Source organism: Momordica charantia, assembly GCF_013281855.1.
Source record: "Momordica charantia cultivar OHB3-1 chromosome 9 unlocalized genomic scaffold, Mcharantia_2.0 BLBB01000009.1, whole genome shotgun sequence".
Classification (NCBI taxonomy): domain Eukaryota; kingdom Viridiplantae; phylum Streptophyta; class Magnoliopsida; order Cucurbitales; family Cucurbitaceae; genus Momordica; species Momordica charantia.
The window spans coordinates 1,365,734-1,385,380 of NW_028275167.1; the positions used below are offsets into that span (position 1 = coordinate 1,365,734).

General features: G+C 33.6%; 2 protein-coding genes across 5 annotated transcripts; both read left to right on the top strand.

The window, feature by feature from the left end:
* Positions 1-77: 77 nt before the first annotated feature.
* LOC111015679 (GDSL lipase) lies at positions 78-3,864 on the top strand. Of its 2 annotated transcripts, XM_088117083.1 has the most exons (6): positions 78-457; positions 543-664; positions 911-1,141; positions 1,231-1,486; positions 2,544-2,737; positions 3,293-3,864. In XM_088117083.1, exons 1-6 carry the CDS (start codon positions 193-195, stop codon positions 3,428-3,430), a joined length of 1,206 nt encoding a protein of 401 aa, XP_087973209.1. In that variant the 5' UTR covers positions 78-192; the 3' UTR covers positions 3,431-3,864. The 2 variants fall into 2 exon arrangements, with proteins under 2 accessions (XP_087973209.1, XP_022146472.1); XM_022290780.2 differs by lacking the exon at positions 3,293-3,864 and having other exon boundaries at positions 92-457; positions 2,544-2,896.
* An 8,400-nt stretch (positions 3,865-12,264) lies between these two features.
* LOC111015734 (phosphoinositide phosphatase SAC2) lies at positions 12,265-19,544 on the top strand. Of its 3 annotated transcripts, none has more exons than XM_088117081.1 (17): positions 12,265-12,511; positions 12,689-12,875; positions 13,400-13,604; positions 13,682-13,847; positions 14,481-14,703; positions 15,019-15,095; positions 15,351-15,538; positions 15,626-15,723; positions 15,851-15,984; positions 16,079-16,207; positions 16,559-16,919; positions 17,224-17,345; positions 17,435-17,548; positions 17,666-17,848; positions 17,944-18,120; positions 18,375-18,465; positions 18,907-19,544. In XM_088117081.1, the coding sequence occupies exons 2-17, from the start codon at positions 12,780-12,782 to the stop codon at positions 19,009-19,011; spliced, it is 2,469 nt and encodes an 822-aa protein (XP_087973207.1). In that variant the 5' UTR covers positions 12,265-12,511; positions 12,689-12,779; the 3' UTR covers positions 19,012-19,544. The 3 variants fall into 3 exon arrangements, with proteins under 3 accessions (XP_087973207.1, XP_087973208.1, XP_087973206.1); XM_088117082.1 differs by having other exon boundaries at positions 12,265-12,442; positions 12,619-12,875; XM_088117080.1 differs by having other exon boundaries at positions 12,266-12,442.
* The last annotated feature ends 103 nt before the right edge of the window (positions 19,545-19,647 follow it).

The following is a 19,647-nucleotide window of genomic DNA, read 5'->3' on the forward strand; positions in this document are numbered from 1 at the left end:
TACTTCAAAAAGATTATACAGATTTGAGCAGCGTTCAGATTACTATTTTATAAAATACATTTTTATAGAACAAAGTTAAATGTTATTTTAATGAACGAATTAATTTCTCTATTATAAGTCCACTCCATTTTAATAACTTCATAAGAACACGAGCAGAAGACTTCCGGCTCTGCATCAGTTTCTCTTCTAGAGATGGAGATTTCAAACTTGCACTTCTCTTTCTGGATCTTCTTCGCAGTCGTCGTCATCGCAGAAGGCTCCCGAATCGACGGCGTTCCTCCGCCGGAAAGACGTGTAGCCTTATTCGTATTCGGCGATTCCTTTTTCGATCCTGGAAACAACAACTACATCGACACCACCGAGGATTTCCGGGCGAATTTCACGCCCTACGGCGAAACTTTCTTCCACTTCCCCACCGGAAGGTTTTCCGATGGCCGTCTCATGCCGGATTTCATAGGTAACAATCAAAACAGAGACTGCGCTAAAACTCGTACACTTTTTAATTTCGTCATCTTTGATCTTAAACTAAACTGCTCTTGCAGCCGAGTATGCAAAATTGCCTCTGATTCCGCCATATTTAGATCCTCACAACAATCTCTACATCCATGGCGTTAATTTTGCATCCGGTGGAGGCGGCGCTTTAGTCGAAACTCACCGAGGATTGGTACGAATCACTCAATCGAACCGCATTGATTTGATTTTCCTTTTTGAAATCTTCTTTTTCTCTGCTGAATTGAATGTGCGCACCAAACCTTGAGAACTAATTTAATTTTCAGGCCATAGACATTGAAACTCAGCTTACGAATCACTCAATCAAACCGCATTGATTTGATTTTCCTTTTCGCAATCTTCTTTTTATCTGCTGAATTGAATGCTCGCACCAAACTTTGAGTACTGATTTAATTTTCAGGCCATAGACATTGAAACTCAGCTTAGGTATTTCAACAAAGTGGAGAAATCATTAAGGAAGAAGCTCGGCGATGCCGGAGCCCGCAGCTTGCTCTCAAACTCTGTTTATTTGTTCAGCATCGGAGGAAACGATTACATCGTCGCATTCGACAAAGGCTCCACCGTGCTTCAAACGTACACCGAAACAGAGTACGTGAAAATGGTGATCGGAAACGTGACGACGGTGCTCGAAGTAAAGCCAGAGAGTTAGAATTTGAAATACTTGACAGGATTTCTGGAAAGGCAATTTGATTTTGATGATGCGATTGTTTGATGTGATAGGAAATATACAAGAAAGGAGGAAGGAAATTTGCGTTCGTGGCGGTGCCTCCTTTAGGTTGTTTGCCGCACTCGAGACTGGCGAGAGGAGACCGCCATGGAAGGTGTTGGGAAGAAGCTTCGGCATTGGCGAGACTGCACAACAAGATGCTTCCCGGTGCCCTAAAGAAGCTTGCGATCAAACTCAAAGGATTCAAATACACAGTCGCCGATACCTACACTCTGCTTCAAAACAGAATAGACAATCCTTCCAAATACGGTAACCAATTTTTTTGCTCTTTGATTTTATATATTTCTCTAATTTGTAAAATTATATCTCTATCCGAAGGATTAAGTTTTTAGGTTAAAGGAAATTTTAAAAAAATTAATGGAGAAAATGACATTAGAGATATGGAATTTAGAGCAACAATCAAATTTGACAAAGAGAAGTATGGAAGATCTAAATTAACAAAAAAAAAAAAAAAGAGAGAGAGAGATTTAAAAAATGTCGAACCGTAAAATTTTGGATTGTTGGGTTAGAATAAATTTATTAGTTTACTAAAATGAAATTATGTAGAGTTCAAAACAAAGAGGAGTAAGAAAATTCTATAGAAGAAAAATTAATGTGAGAAGCATTATCGGAAAAATAATTGATAGAAAAATCCACTTAAGGTAGAAAAGTGGTACATGTACATGTGTGATAATAACTCTTAAAATGCACAATATATATCATATAAGGAAAAATAAAACCTTCCTGGAATATGTTAAATTGTTGATTTTTTTTCATTGCATAGGTAATTTTTTTTTTAATTTTTGAGCCTATTAAAAAAAGTGCACACATTCATACCATTTAGAGCTTGGTAGGAGCAAACGGTAGGATATAAGGTCTGTTTGGTTGAAAATTCAGATTCGTTTAAAATTGTTTTTGGATTGCAGTAGAAATTCTTAAAACGAATTTTTTATATTTCAATGTTTTCAAATTCAGAATTTGAAATTTTTAAGATGCAAAACTAGATTAAAAATAATGAAAACTTTGATACATATATTACTTTATATTATAAATTCATTTTATGTTTTTAAAAATTAAAACATGTAAAATATAATGTATTCTAAATTGGTTAACTCATTTATTTATGGATAAAAAGTCAGTTACTTTTCCCACACCCACAGTAATATTGAAACCAGACTATTATTGAAAAATTAAGGGTTCATTATATATTTGAATTCACTTTCTATTTTTTAAACATTTAAAAGTTGGCAAGCATAATTATTTAAAATAAATTAATTGAAAACTGAAAAGTATTGTGCGGATGTATATGGTGGTGGTGTGGATGAAGGTTTCAAGGAAGGGAAAAGTGGATGCTGTGGGAGCGGAGAGTACAGAGGAATATATAGCTGCGGAGGGAAGAGAGGACAGAAAGAGTTTGAACTCTGCAAAAATCCCAACCAATATTTGTTCTTTGACTCTTATCATCCCAACCAAAGAGCTTACGAACAGTTTGCCAAGCACATGTGGAGTGGGGACACCCAAGTAATTAACCCTTATAATCTCAAACAACTCTTTCAACATGACACATCATCCGCTTAAATTTACTCGTTTTAGACTCGTACAATATGAGAATAAGAAATCGAGTCTGTATTTGATATATGAATTTGCTATTCAATAAAAGATATATGAGTTACACGAGCATAGATGAAATGAGTAAAGATGTCCTAAATGTTGTTAATTTCAAATCTTAATATATATATTTATTGAGGATGTTTTGATTTGTATGGTAAACTATTAATATAATATCAATTAGGGAGTAATTTACTAATTTAAAGTCATGATTATTTACTATAAATAATTCAATTAATCAAAAACATAAAGATCATTTCATGACTATAAATAACAAATAGAATATTCAAATTAATTAGTCATTATTTTATATTTAATTTATCAATAACCTATCATTGTTGATAATAGTTTTGTTTCTTTGCTCTCTTTTTTGAAAATTTCTTAAATAGTAATCAACTGTACATTTGGGTTGGGCTTGCTTCATGAGTCTCTTGTAAATAATTGATGGATCTCATTTGTTTATGCAAGGATATGCACAACAGTGTATTTCAGATTGTAGCTCGAACTCGGCCTCCGGACCGATCTGAATACTTGGGCGGACCTGCACAAAAAGGTGAGCACTCTGACGATCAAGTCAGTATAGGTCGGATTCCCAGTTTAGTTTGAGGTCAGAAATCATCGTACCTGATCGTGGAGTGAAGTCCTCTACTTATGGGTGGTAGTCCCGCTAATCTCGCGACGGTTACACCCGGTAATCTCGGGACCGTCGGTTACACCCGATAATCAAGCCGCTGACAGTAGCTCACATCGGCCCCCACTGAGCTTCCCGGTAGGTCGGACCTCGGCCAGGTTCACCTCGGCCCTCATACTTAGTATCTGTCAACGCTAGTGGTGGTGATCTCGGCGGTCCGAGCTGGGGCATGACTCACCTTGGGGCACCAATGGCTGTCTTCCACGTGTCCAGGGTATTCTTTCCCCCAAAAACCATTCGCAATGATTCGATTTTCATTTTCCACAATTAAAGTTTTTCTTTTCTCCTAAAAAATATTGTCAGAAAATAAATGGCCTTAATAAGGAATATATAATTTGATTTTCCTTTATTTCTAAACAATAGAGGATTGATTGTCTAAAAAGTCTTTCTATTTCCTCTTGAACAAAAACAACTTCCAATGACACGTGTACCACAGCCAACTTGTCGTTTTATGTTGATCAACATGCAAGACCGGAAAAACAGGGAAAATATAACCAATAGAATTATAGATTGTAAATTATCTTTTTTCATTATAGTGTCGGCATCAATTTCTCATTATATTATATCTATTTTTTTAAGGAATTTTTAATACATCTATTAAAGATAAGAAAAAGAATATAAAATTAAAAGCAAAAATTACCATTAAATTTGACACCTAATGATTTTATCAACCTAAATTAACTAATTTTTTTTAGTATAACACGTGAGATCCAACTCACAATCTTTTAGTTAATGATATATGTCAATTATCGTTGAGCTAGACTTACTTTTGGTATATACGTCTTTAACTAGTTAATAATATTTAGGTACAACTCATAACCACATTTTTAACGACCTAACCAATATTTCTATTAAAGTTTGTTATAGATTTATGTTAATCATCTCATATATTATTTTTACTAGTAAATTAAGCAATACCATTAATATCATAATAAAGCTCAATTCATTAATTATAACATATCTCATAAAATATACTTAATATCATGTTTTAATTTACGTACAATTGAAAAATTCAATGCATGAAAATAGATATCTCTTCAAAGTTATAATCTAAAAACGAGAATATAACAATAATATAGCCTATATCTTAAAAGTGAAGGCATCATATAATTTTATTAAAAGCATAGAATAGAATATATCCCACAATAATTGTATTATATATTCCATTTTAACTTAAGCTTAAAGTCATTCATATCTCTTTATTTATATATATATATATATATATATTTAAAAAATTAGAGTTTTAAATAAGAGTGAAATAAACAAGTTGAGGAAGTACCAAGAGAGCCAATGAGCAGATATTTATGGGAAGGAGATCTCACTGTCACCAACCCTCTCAATCTCAAGCCACTATTTAAATATTGGTTCATATGTCATCTTATTAGGTAAATCACTTAAAGTAATACAAATCATCGATTAGAACAAGTTACATATTTAAAAGTTCATACTTTTCCATCTTCAATTAATAAAAATAATTTTCAAAGATAACTTTCGATATTGTTTGAATATTGACCGTGTGGTTGATTGATTTTTAGGTGGGCAGGAATTAAAATATCGACAAACAAAATAATATATTGTTTACGGAAAAAAACCATGCATATTCTATTATCATAAATATTTATAAGTAATTATGGACAATGGGTATATCTTTTTGGATAAAGACTTCTATTAATGGAAAATTAGTCTATAGAGTTTAGCATGTCAGCGTCAACACTAACAAATGAAAAATGAGAAATTGGATAGCCACAGATATGTCTATCCCATTATGAGAGCTTCTCTTGCTAAGGGGCGAGCACCTTCGTTTGATTCCATGTGGACATGGTGAAAAGAGACTCTAGAGAACGAGAGAGAGGATTTTGATATTAGCCAACCAGTTTTAAAGCTTCACCTTTCCATTCAATTTATTCACATATCATTTTAATGGCATCCAACGAGTCCAATTCAATCAGAGTGCATGCTTCAACCTTAGATGCAAGGCTAACCTTAAACCTTCACGAATCGCTATGATGTCCGCTAAAAAAAGGATGTTTTTTTGAAGTAAATGAGCATGTACCAAATCCAAATATTTCATAAACTCAATATTGGACCACTTTAAAAAATTAAAATGAGCCCAATTTCTGTTGTATATCTCTCAATAAAAAATGAAAACTAAAATCAAAAGTACACTCTTTCAAGAAATTGAGAGTGGCTGTCAAATTTCCATCTATATTGAATTCCAAATAGCCATATTCATATCACTATAACTTCACCTAATAGCATTGACTTTAACATAATTTTAATGGTTGTATTTATGTATTTGTAGCTTTTACTTCCCACCTCATTTATACAATAATTTTAAAAAATATATTATCGAGATGTTTAAACCTAAATAATAGATTGACTAGTTAAGCATTCTCCTATCCGATAAAAATTGTGGTTCAATTATTATTTATTTAAAATACTATTCACAAGTTTATGAATTGAAAGAGACATTTTGTTTGTTATTTTTTCTCTTTCCGAAAATAGTCTTATTGTGAAAACTTACCAAAAAAAAATTGGAGAAAAACTTTTGAGAAATAGTTATCTAAATATGTTTTTTTTTTATTTTAAACTAGAAAGATTTTGAATTTTTTTAAAATATTTTTTATTAATATCTATAAATTGGATAATTGTTACAAAACCTACTAAGCACACTTTTATTTTTTTATTTTCTGACATGGATTTGCACTTTGCATATGATGAGGGGGAATCACGTAAAGTTGGGACCCAAAAAGCCTATTTCAATAAAAATAAAAAACTTTATTTTTGGCTTGCATTGCATATTATAAAAGTAAGAAAAAGATGCGTTTTTTTTTAATATAATTTATTTTTTTTTTCCAATATAGGGAAGCCAAAGTTAGAGAATCCAAGATGTAACCAAACACACCTTATACCATTTTACATGTGAACTCCAAGTCAAGATTGATTAGAATTTCGAATCACTCAAAAAGCATTCTTTGACTTCTTCTGTTTTTTTGTTTTTTTTTCTGTTTTTAATTTTAATTTTTCGTCAAAACTTTTCTTTTTATTATTATCATTATTTTTTAATTTTACGGCTTCACTCCCCCGGCTTCCACTTTCTCAATTATTGTTATCTATGTTATGGCCTCCCGTCTTTTTCACTTCGACAGATATTTTTAATTATTAAAAAATTAATGGGTTTTGTTAGGATCACCCTCACCTACCAAAGGGCAGCTCACCTTCACACACCTGATTTTTATAAATTTATTGCCTTTTCTCATTCTTTTTTTTTTCTTTTAAATAAAAAACTACAATTATTTCCTCCACACTTATAATAAATACCTGCCTTTCTCCAAACTGCCAGAACAAAAATGTCCAACTTCCTTATTCAAGAGGGTTGAAAAAGGAGTCTCGCAACGTCTGAAAGGTTGTTTGGAAGCTGCTCCAAAAATAAAATTCTTCTAATATCAATTTTTTTTTCTTAAAGGTATAAGTCAATTTGTTTTAAAAATAAATTAAAAGTTCCCAGATATACTTGAAATAGTGGTTCATAATTTAATGATTTTCTGCGCGGGAAAAAGCTTCCTACAGTTGAGAACTAATCTTAAATTATAAGTTTATTGGTTCAATTTATGGAATTGAAAATTTTAGATTAATAATGTAATTTTTCAATATTACCTGACAAGTAAGTGATAATTCATGTTGGAAGAATTAAATAAACCCTAATTCATGATTATTCTAAAATTACAGAACAATCAAGGCTAAAGTTCTAAGCATGGAAGAAAACCAAAATCTATAAAGAGATTAGAATTACCTGAAACCATTAGATAGATTGACCACGGTTCGTGGTCTTCCTCAACTATGCAACCCTGGGCAATACTCTCTGTTTCATGGGGAACAGGAGGCTCAAGAAGCATAGTATATTGGGGACCATAACCATATATTTATAGGTTAATCCTAGGGTTTTCCATAATCCCCTACGATTAATGGGGCTGGTTTCTATTCAGCAATTCTACTCAGCAAGCCACACCACTAAAGAAGTCATGGACCCATAATTAATATCACGCCCATTAAATAGTCCAAATATAATTACTCTTTAATTTGTTACCCACATATGAATTAATTATTCAATTAATTCCAACAATATTCAAACATATACGACCTCAATAGAAAAAAAGTATGCATTTACTGTTAAGTTTTTTTTTTAGGGATATTGTTGGGTCATGCTTATGTTAGTAGTTAAAAATTGATTAATTGAACTAAGTTCACAAATAAAAATGATTTTTTCTTAAACTATATATATATATATATATATATATAAAATTCATTAGAACATATTATATATAGTTTAAAACGTAAATTATTTTAGAAATCCGAAGATATCTTAAATGAAAAAGACATCTACTATAATATCAAAGATTAATGATTCAATCTGTCGCCTCGGAAAGTAAGGGTGCGTTTGGTTGATAATCAGAAAACAGAAATTTGAAAACAAGGGATTCAATGAAAACCAGAGTTGTATTCTTTGTTTTCAGATATGTGTTTGGTAACAGATTTGGTAATTGAATCTCAATTTAAAAAATTGTTTGTGTTTAGTAATATATTTGTAAACCAGGAGTAGTTGCAAATTAAATTTTAGTTTAATCTAAACTTATATTAATTAATTTATTAACATTTTTTTATGAATTTTGTATAATTGTTATTTTACAAGGTTATATAATTTAGAATACATTATATTTTACATGTTTTAATTTTAACAAACATAAAATGAGTTTATAACATGAACTAATATATTTATCAAAGCTTTTATCGTTTTTAATATAATTCTGCAGGTTCAAAATTTCAAATTCTGAATCTGAAAACACTGAAAACATAAAAAAATCGTTTTCAGAATTTCTACCGTTTGAATCACAGAATCCGAAAACAATCTTAAAAAACAAATTGGTATTCGCTGGATCCATCTGACTCAGTGAATTTGGAAACAAAAAACAGAATCCGAGTTTCCAACCCTAAATTATACAGAATAATATAGAAAAGATGTGTGGAAACAAATAAATAATTAAAGTCGCAAAAAATACAGTGAGTCACGGACACACTGCACACGCCACAATAGCCAGTTCCCCCAACTGACACGTTAACTGACAATTTGTGGACATAGTTTGCTTCATGTGCGGGCAATTTACATTATTTTATTTTCATATATCTTAATAGTAACAAAATTTAACATCTTCTATTAAAAGTCAAACACAAACTATTTTACAGGAACATTTATACTTTTTTTATTCATGATTTTTCTACTTTATTACTTCTATTTAGTCTAGTTTCAAAATCAACCCTTTTAATTTCTATAATTCTAGGTTAATGTTTATTTAATCCTTCAAAATTAAATGATTATTCTTTGATTCGTGAGTTGAGTTTACTATTAATTAGCGTAGTGGAAATATGACACAGTAAATGATATGTTTAAAAAAGTTGTAAATGAAATAATAGATTCTTTATTGTGACAAGATTGTCGACTTCTTGTGATACATTTTTAATTGGATTGATAACGACAATTGACCCAATAACAATAACCAAAATTAGTGAGCTAGTGATGTCGTTTTGACGGTAAATAATTGTAACAATCTTCTTACCATTATTCTAGTTTATCTCTGGCTTTCTCTAAGTTTGTCTTCTTTTTGTTATATCTTTTGGTTTTACATTTACGAGATGTATAGCTGGTCTTTTCGGATGATCGACCACACTGGGACTGAGACACGGCCTGGACTCTGTTCATATATTATATATTTTTTCATTATTTAGAAAGAAAATGTATGCAAGAGTCTTAAATTTGTGGGTAGATGCATCTTATTATTTTCATTTTCTTTCTTCGTTCTTCAGGGAAGTAAGTCAAGCAGCTTTTCCGGTAGAGACTTTCCCCAAACGAGTTGAGCCATTTAAGAACTCCACGGTGGGATTGGAGGGAATTTCTCCGTGACCTAAAGGGTCATGTCCCCATCCTATATTTTCTTTAATTATATATATATATATAAACCGTAAACCTAAATATTTGGATGTAAAATTTACAAGACATTGTTGGTTTACCGTAAAGTATTGCGATATTTACATTTTGGGACTTCTTGTATTTATAATTTGAATGGTGAAATTTAACTTCTAGGATTTGTTGTTTTTTTTAATAAATTACGAGACATTATAAGAAATTTAAGAATATTCCTTTTAAACAACGACGACTCCCATGAAGAATTAACATTTAAATTGATAATTTGTTAAAAATAATAATAATAAATAATTTAACTATAAAATATAATAATAAATGGAGAGCAATTCCTTGGAACCTTGATCTGGCCATAAATTTCGGGAAGAACTTTGTGTGAACAGAGAATAAAATGAATGACGACTATCTCCACCCTGCCTTAACAATTCTCCCAGAGAGAAGAGAAGTGACAAATTTTATAAATAATTTAGACTCATATACTTTGAATACATAATTACACATAAAAAACTTTGTAATTATTGGGACTATAAATATACCATTCAATTAAGACTCATTATATGCAATATAATTAGTATGTCGAATTATCATTGTCCACTCAATTATTTTATATCATATCTCAAATAAAATCAATCTAATTTTTTTGTATTGATATTAGCTATTAAATGCTTGAGTTATTGTTGTTCATACGTTGATTTCAAAACTTCCATAGGAATCAGGATGTCACGTTCATTAGCAATAACATAGGCTTGTTTCTCCACAAAAGGAGATTTATTAGTTCAAACTTCATTTTCTCAATCAACGTGATTTACGAAGACAAAAAAACAAAGAGCCATCAGCCACGTGGCGCGCACAGCGGGCGAGTACGGAGAGCGGACCTACGGACGTGCGAGTAGGATCCTGAGAAATTGATTTGTTCCTCACCCATCACGGACAAGCCACGTGGCCTCACTGTCGGCCGAAGAAGGAAGACAAAACTTAGTTGTGGCTTGCACATTTTCACGTTGTGGAAAAGAAAAAGTCCACGTATTGGCCACATCAACCGCCAGCTGTCTCCAGCCACGTTCAGGATCTGGCCACGTTTGAAAATTTCAATCTCCCCCTCGCCCTACGATCAAGATCACACGGTCCACATTCCACCTCCACTTTCATTCATCTGATTTTATTAATACCCAAATCATTTTCCATGTGAATCCACTTACATTATTAAATGGTTTGACATAAATAATAATATTTAAAAAAAATGAATGAAGAAGAAAAAAATAGATCTCTCTGGAAGGAATGGAAATGGTCTTGGTTTTGATAAAATTCAATTTCTTGGCCAGCTTTGCTTCCTTGATTAATTCTCAAATTTGATTAAGCATCATGTTTGATGGGTGTGCAAGCAAAGAATTTCATTTAACCCCCTTAAACTAACTTCACTTTCATAAGCAAAAACTTCGGTTGCTCATCATTATTTCATTTATTAAAAAATTATGTAAAATCATAAGCAACAAATACTCTTATATTATTGATTTACAAATCTGAGATCGAGGTTTTTTTTAATTCAATAACATGTAGGGTAGAAATTAAAAGATCCGACTTTTTAGTCGACGATGATGTATTTCTTAATCAGTCAAACTATGTTCAGGTTAGTTCTAATTTGAACGCTCTTTATTTGGATGTCAATCGAAACATAGCTCAACTAGTTAATACGTATTAAAAGATTATGGGTTCAAATTATCACCCCACATATTCTTATACTAACAAATAGAAAAAAAAAGTATGCATAGATCAACTACAAATTTGCTATTAAATATGAATAGGTTTTTTTATCATCCTTTATGCCAAATTAAGACTATATGATAAACTATAGGAAAAATATTATGTGTTTGATTATACATACAAAAGAAACAAAAAAGGTAAATGACATAGAATTTTGAGTAGATATATCAATAATAGATAAGAACGAAATAATGTTATATTTATACCTTACTCGTATTGTCATCGTAAATGGTAGATATTAGGTCATTATTAATTCGTTAAACACTAACTAGTCAATTCTTAGTTGCGTGATACATGTAACAAATAATAAATCATGAGTTGGCATAATTATATGGCTATGAATAGGCTAAAGGTTCGAAACATAAAATGATTAAAAGAAAAAAAAACACCATAGAAGAAACACAATAAAACATAGGTTCACTAATTATTAAGAGGATGTGACATTAACAGTGGAATTTTACCTAAAAAAAAAAAAAAGGCTGTGGAATTTTAGTTTTAGGAAATAAGAAGACTGGAAGCAAGCAAGGTGGGCAACGGAAGGCACATAGGCATATTCGCTTTTCACTTCTCAAGGAGTGTTTTAAATATAATATGTTTATTTATTCTCTTTTTTTTTTCTTAATTGTTAATTAAATTATTGACCATTTTATAAAAAATTTTTGTGAGTGAATTATGAGGACATTCCTCCACGCAATGGGTGGAAAAGGATAAATAATTGCCATAAATGAAAAAGACAAAATACCCCTAACAAACGGAGCAATAAAAAAGAAAAGAAAAGAAAAAAATCCCTGGCTTTAAAACGTGAGCCCTAAATCATTTTTAGTCGGGTTAATTGGGCTATCGCAACCCGACAAAACTCGTCCGAGTGCACTCAGTGGCTCGGCCGAGTCACTGGTTGAGTTACCCACCAATGGAAATGTTTCCAGAAAGAACGCAATGATTGGGCGGCCTATAATTAGTATAACGGCGAATTAATTACGATTTTACAATTTATTTTACTGAAAAGGAAGAAAAATAAAACCCCCCAAAATTTATGTTTCTCTCTCTCTTTTCTCTCTTATCATTATTATTATTATTTCTATAATTTGTGTGGATACAGTCTTCGAAGCTGTGTTCTGCCGTTTTTCTGCTGCCTCCTCTGCTCTGCCCTTTGTTCCTCCTCCTCCTCCTTCTTCTCCGCTTCCCCATACGAGTACGATCTGAACTGATTTCTTCAAAAAGCTGCTCAATCTTCGTTCTTTCATTACCGCTTTGATTCCTTGTACTTGTTCTGCTGCCTCATTTCTCCGCTTCTTCCTCCTTCTGTTTTCTCATTTGATTTTTTCTGCTGATTCCATGGGCTCTGCTCTACGAGCATTTTCTCTGTAGCTTTCGTTTTGCGAGTGTAGATGCGTGTGGAGTGCTTTGTTGATTGAGGTTTTTGGGGATTTCTGTGCAGCGAGGGAGCTTGCTGTGAATTTGAGTCTTGCGTGGCTGAGAGTTTGGTTTTTGGTGGTGACGCCGGGCCTTGAGGCTCGGAGATCCACACCATGGGCGCGGAGACTGACCAACAAAGCTGGATTCATGACAAACCCGATCCCAATTCTCACTGCTTGCAGAAATTCAGGCTATACGAGACTCGTTCGGTAAATATCTTACTTGAAGAAAACGCGCTTACTTGAATCTTTAATCTGATTCTGTACCATCTCTAGGTTCGTTTCCGTGAGTTTTTGAAGTTCCGAATCTATCAATCAAGTTGGTTATGATTGAGCTTGATTTGTATTCTTGATTTGTTGTTTCGACTCCGGCGATTTCCGTTTCGTTTTTCTCATGGGTATTCGAAATGGATCTGTTTGCCTCTTCGAGCACAGATTTATGTGATTGTAGAGTCTGAGTATCCCAGCAGAGGAGGAAACCGGCATCTTCAGAAGATGTGCTGTCTTCAATTGGAACAAGACTTTGGTTCTTTTCCCAATCTGAACTTATGTAGACCTGCTCAAAGATTTGCTTGTGTGCATTGGTTCTTTTAGAAAGATTTTGAGATTATAGGATTCTAACACGTTTCTCTAAATTATGGGTTTTTGAGATATCATTGCTGGTTTCTTTAGTTTACTCTCTAATCTTATTCTACAAAATGCTTGCCATAATCACATACCTTTTGGTGTAACAGAACTTTTATATGATTGGAAGAGACAAGAACCGAACCTTCTGGAGGGTGTTAAAGATCAGCAGACTGGAACCTAGCGATCTAAACATTCTTGAAGATTCTACAACATACACAGATAATGAGTGCTTTGACTTGCTGAAGCGGATTCATGAAGGAAACAAGTTGACGGGTGGGCTTAAATTTGTGACCACTTGTTACGGAATTGTTGGTATGTTATTGACATGTGTTTGTTTATGCACATTTTTCGCACTTCTTTCTTCAGAACTCATGGTTTTCCCGTTACAGGTATCATCAAATTTTTAGGGCCTCATTACATGTTACTGATAACAAGGAGAAGAAAGATTGGTACCATTTGCGGCCATGCAATTTATGCAATTACGAAGAGCGAAATGATTCCAATTCCAAATGCTACTGCACGGTCCAATTTGGCTATTTCTAAGGATGAAAACAGGTCTTTAGTCCATTTTTCATGTAAATGTAATATGTCCTTGGTACTTAAGGAGACCTAAGGGGTAGCTTTCAGAAATAGTGTCCATATGTACCTTAATGAGGTTTTTGTTGTCATATGTTACTGCGATGACAATTGAACTTTTGGAAATAATTTTTCTTATTTGTCATTTGTTAGGAATAGTTGCGTTCTACACCGTGGAGGTAAAATATCTGTAGTCTATTTTGTTAATACACCCTTCGGTGTAAAGTTATTGATTCAAGTTCTTGTACAGATGATGTCATATTTCTCTGTTCTATGGTTTCTCTTTCCTTTCCCCTCTTATTTTGGAGCAAAACTTGGATCTTTCGTATTTTAAGTTAGCAGTTTGAATATAGTTATATATCCTTCTATTTAGAAGTTTCCACATAAAAGGTATTACCTCCCAGTTGTACCAGGATGTGATGTTTGTATAACTTGTCGAATAACACAAGGTAGTATGATTTGAGAGGGGGAAGTTACTTTCCTTCCTCCTTTGTGGTTTAGCATTTTAAATAAGTTTTCATCTTTCCTATTTTCTCTGTCCTCAAATTTATAATTTATTTTGTTAATTTGATGCTAATATGTTTCTTGTTGTCTCCTTCTTATTGATTTTAGATACAAGAAGCTGTTACGCACAGTGGATCTTAGGAAAGACTTCTTTTTCAGCTACTCATACAATGTCATGCGTTGCCTTCAAAAGAACATTTGTGATAATAAGACAGGACATTTACTTTATGATACAATGTTTGTCTGGAACGAGTTTTTAACTCGTGGAATCCGGAACATTCTCAAGAATACCATGTGGACTGTTGCCTTAGTGTATGGTTTCTTTAAACAGGTATGGTTTCACGATTAATAGGTTTTGCTCACTAATAGATACTTTGCATAAGTAAAATGTATTTGCTTTCACTTGTTATGGAGAGGGACTTTTAGTTTATAATTGTGTTCGTCTCTTACTGAATCTTTTAAGTTTTATGTTTTTTTTTGTTATTGCATTTTTCTTTTCATGTTTCTTTTTCTCTTCTTGATTGGATATGGCTCTTTGTTAAGTCAATAGTACATTCTCTATCCAGCTCTTGTCCAGGTTTTATTGCATTTTAGTACATTGTCAGATTTTATTAGACAATAAATTCTTTATGCTGTGCTTGTCCAGGTCGATCTTTCTTTGTCTGGCAGGGATTTCAAATTGACACTCATTGCTAGACGATCCCGTCATTATGCTGGCACAAGGTATATACTATTGCATTCATGGTATTGTTCATATTTGACTTATGAGTTATGAACATAATCTAACTACAATGCTTGTGTTGTGCATGTCCACCCACGCAGGATTCATCTAATATCTTGATCACATAGATCATTTGATTTATCTATTGCTTATTCTCTCCTGAATATTCAATTGTCTTTTAGGCTATTATATGGAACTCCGTATGTACATCTTCCTGCAACCCATATTAAATTTTGTTGTTTTCTTTCTTTGTGAAGATTTCTAAAAAGAGGTGTTAACGAGAAGGGAAGAGTAGCTAATGATGTTGAGACAGAACAGATTGTTTTTGAAGATGATTCTGATGGGCGACCAACTCAAATAAGTTCAGTGGTGCAGAATCGGGGTTCGATCCCCCTATTTTGGTCCCAGGAAACCTCACGGCTGAATATTAGACCTGATATCATATGTAAGATCATAGTCATACCTTGTTTATGTTGTATTCTTTTATTGGTAACTTCTCTAATCTCTCGCTTCAATTTCTTTCTTCTTCCAGTGTCAAAGAAGGACCATAATTACGACGCCACAAGACTACATTTTGAGAATCTTGTTACGAGATATGGGAATCCTATAATTATATTGAATTTGATTAAGGTATTCCCTTCGTGTTAATAATCTTCTTCTAACTTCCTCTTTATTATTCAATCCTTTGCCTTCTTTTTGTTCAAGAGTTTTAATCTATTTCCTCGTTGTATTGTAATTAAAATCATTCGTGAAATAGACGCGTGAGAAAAAGCCACGAGAAGGCATCCTCCGTGCTGAGTTTGCAAATGCTATAAGATGTATAAATAAAAGTTTATCCACAGAGAGCCGCCTAAGATTTCTCCATTGGGATTTGAACAAACATGCTAAAAGGTATTTTAGCCATTTTGCACTTGGTAATAACGTTATTCTATTGAAATGGCTTAATTATCTGTGATTGTGATGTATATGAAAAATCTTTCTGCAGCAAAGCTTCCAATGTTTTGATGCAGCTTGGAAGGGTTGCTACATATGCATTGAACTTAACTGGCATCTTCTACTGTCAAATAGCGTCCAATTTAAGCTCAGAGGAGTTGTTAAGCTGGACCTGCTTTAAGTAAGTTTTACAGATTGTGGTTTATTAGGTGCATGAAACTTATTTCCTTTTGTCTTATGAGTTGGGTATTTCTCTCTACCTCCCTCAAAAAATTGATAACTTCATTGTGGAAAGTTTTGGGGGGTGTTTTTAAACCCACAAGAAATTCAGCAAAGGATTTGAATTTGAAAATTGTGATTGTATAGCTTTGGGAAGGGTGATCTCCATCCTTTTGGTTGTCTTTCCTCTTCTCTAGGATTCTTTTGAATATATTGTTGCAGTTTCTTATAAAAAAAAAAGAACTTATTTCCTCGTACTTACCTCATTTTCATAATATGTTTGACCAATATTGCCCATGTTTCAATGCATCAGGAAAAATGAGGGTACTGATTCTTCCATGGAGAATATGTCTACAGAAGAAGAAAATGAAGAAAATCCGGAAAAAGATGTTAGTAATAGGGCGTATGCTAATAGTATACTTGAAAATCATCCAGTTGCAACGTTTCAGAACGGTGTCCTAAGGACCAATTGTATAGATTGTTTAGACCGGACGAATGTTGCCCAATATGCCTATGGGCTAGTTGCTTTAGGACGTCAATTGCACACTTTAGGGTTTACTGATTCCCCAAAAATGGATCTGGACAACCCTTTGGCGGAGGATCTGATGCGGGCCTACGAGAACATGGGCGACACCCTCGCACTACAATATGGCGGCTCTGCCGCACATAATAAGGTACTTCCAAAAAATTAATAGTTAAATAGAACGAGGATTCTTAGTTACGCATCTATTATGTCACTTTCTTCAGCAAGTTGTGTAGTTCAGCATTTTGAGTTTTATTAGTCTCTACTAAATGGATTTTAGGACGTCCTATTCCTATTCCTTTTCTTGCGTGTGCATGACCTTTGGCCATTATCCATATATATATATTTTTTGATATAAAAAAAAAGTGATACAATAGAGACTTGAACCCAGAACCTCGAACCTCTAGATTAAAAAGCAGGTACGAGTGGTAATTTTCATATATTATTTTCAACAGATATTTTCTGAGAGGAGAGGTCAATGGAAAGCTGCAACTCAGTCCCAGGAGTTTTTCAGAACACTGCAACGTTATTGCAGCAACGCGTACCTCGATGCTGAGAAGCAACGTGCCATTAATGTGTAAGTCAGAAATTCCTAATGTTCCCAAGTTCGACAAATTGTGAACTTGGAAGAAATAGCTGACACTGTTTGACATTGTATTTGTTCAGGTTCTTAGGTTACTATCAGCCACAGCAGGGAAAGCCAGCATTGTGGGAATTAGACTCTGACCAACATTATGATCTTGGGAAGCGCTCTCCTGATCTTATTGATGAGAATTTCAGGTACGTATTTTATGTTCTCTGAATTTGATAGATATCTTCATGCAATCTCTGTTATACTTGGTTAAAGAGTTGAATGGTAATTGGAATATTTACATGGAAATTTTCACCCTCCTGAAGGACATCTTTTAAAAGATCACTATCAGATGGCAATATACTTGGCCAGAGTGAGGAGTCTGATATGGTGAACATACACGACGGAAGCCGCGGACCGTTTCCGCATTTGAACGAAGGATGTAATAAAGGTTTCTCAGAGTCTGCACCTGAGGTCTCAACTTGCGAATCTGATATATCTCTTTGCAGGTCTGTCAACATCACAGTTCTTCTCCTCGACTATCGTATGATTTATTGTCACTTTTCACCGAAGGATGCTCGAAACGTTTTGGTCTTTGCTATAGGTACACTCCCTCTATGTGTAGCAGGCCACTTCATGGAAACATGCAGGATGACCAAATGCTTGAAGATGATCATATTTGTCATGATGAACATGGGGATTCATGCAGCTGCTCTAATTTTCTGGATATGGATTGGATTTCTTCATCTGGGAATTCTTGTGAAGATGAGTTATGTGCAAGGTATTTCTGTTTGCCTTGCTAATATTTGAACGCTTCATTTCCCTTGGAAGAACTCAATTTCTGACCCTGTGATGTGTGAACTTATACCTTAAAGAGAAGGAATAATGAATAATCTGGCAAAGAACTAAATCATCCTAGATTTTTTGCTGGTTTTTCTTTTGCCTTCTATTGCTTTTCCCACCTATCAATTGTCTTAAGCCTACCTGTCCTAAACTATAACTGTGTAAACTGATTATTGATTGCATGATTTATAGGTCTATCACCAGTCTTTCATCGGAAAATGTTGCGAGTGAGATTAAGATTGATTTTATCTCATCTGCAAGTGAGTCTGGATCAAGCTCAAAGGTCAGTAGTTTATTTTGTTTCACTTGTTTGGTTCTTGAAATATCAATTCTTAATGTCTTTGTGAGAGGATTGCAATCAAATTCACCAAATTCACTCTTACAATTCGCTCCAATCGAACATAAGAAAATCTTTGCTCCCTCTGGTGAAGAAAGCCTCAATGTGTTTATTCAGAAAATTCAATAAATTGTGCAGTTCAGATTCAGCATTAGTCTGGAGTTCCTATATCTTCCTATCCTCACTAAACTCAAATCCTGACTCATTGTATTTCTTTCATTTTTCTTCTTTTAATGATTGATGGATTGATATCTCAACTTTCCCTATGATTTTATCATGACATATTGCAAAATATAAGTAACGACTTTTAACCCTTTCTTGTTCTTGCAAGCAACTTGATAAAAAAGCATCGACTGATTAGTTAATTTGTTCTGTTTTGTGCTTCAGGTAAAAGATAGGTCTGGAACTGACCTTAGTCGTGACGATATTGTCTCCGATTACTCCGATCACTTCGTCGACTGGGTCAGCCACGGTGGGATGCTCTTCTGGTGAAGCTTACTCAAAGTTACTAATCAACATTGACTTCTTTCATCTGATTAACTACATCCGAAGGATGTAGCTTCTGTAGCCAAAAGTGAAAAGATGACACTACATGGGACAGCTCGAGGCGGTAAATAAAGGACGGTAAGATATCTGTGGAGAGAGAGAGAGAGAGGGAGAGAGGGAGAGATCAATAGTTGCTATTGTGCAGAAATTTTTGTTGGAGTTTAATCTCAGGTGATCTGTGAGTAGCAGCCATTTTCTGACTGTAGACCTCTGCCATAAGAGGCAAAAGAAAGCAGGAAGTAGAAGAATGAATAAGTATCAAGCGCTAACTCTGTGGAGCCACACAAAAAATAACTCCAGGTTCTTAATTCTCATAGTTTTCACATTGTAAATATGTTTAGGGATATATATATTTTCCATTGGATCTCCAAATTAACAGTTGCAGATATAGGAGTGAGTCTCTTTCATCTCCCTATTTGTGAATTATTGTTGACAAATATCATATATAAATCTGTGAAAAAATAAGGTAGTTTTTCTTCTGCAGAAGTTTCTGGATTTTACATGCAGGTTTTCATGACTGCCACCATTAACGACAATACTTCTCTACTGACTCGGCAGCTATAATTCTGCTCCTCACCACTA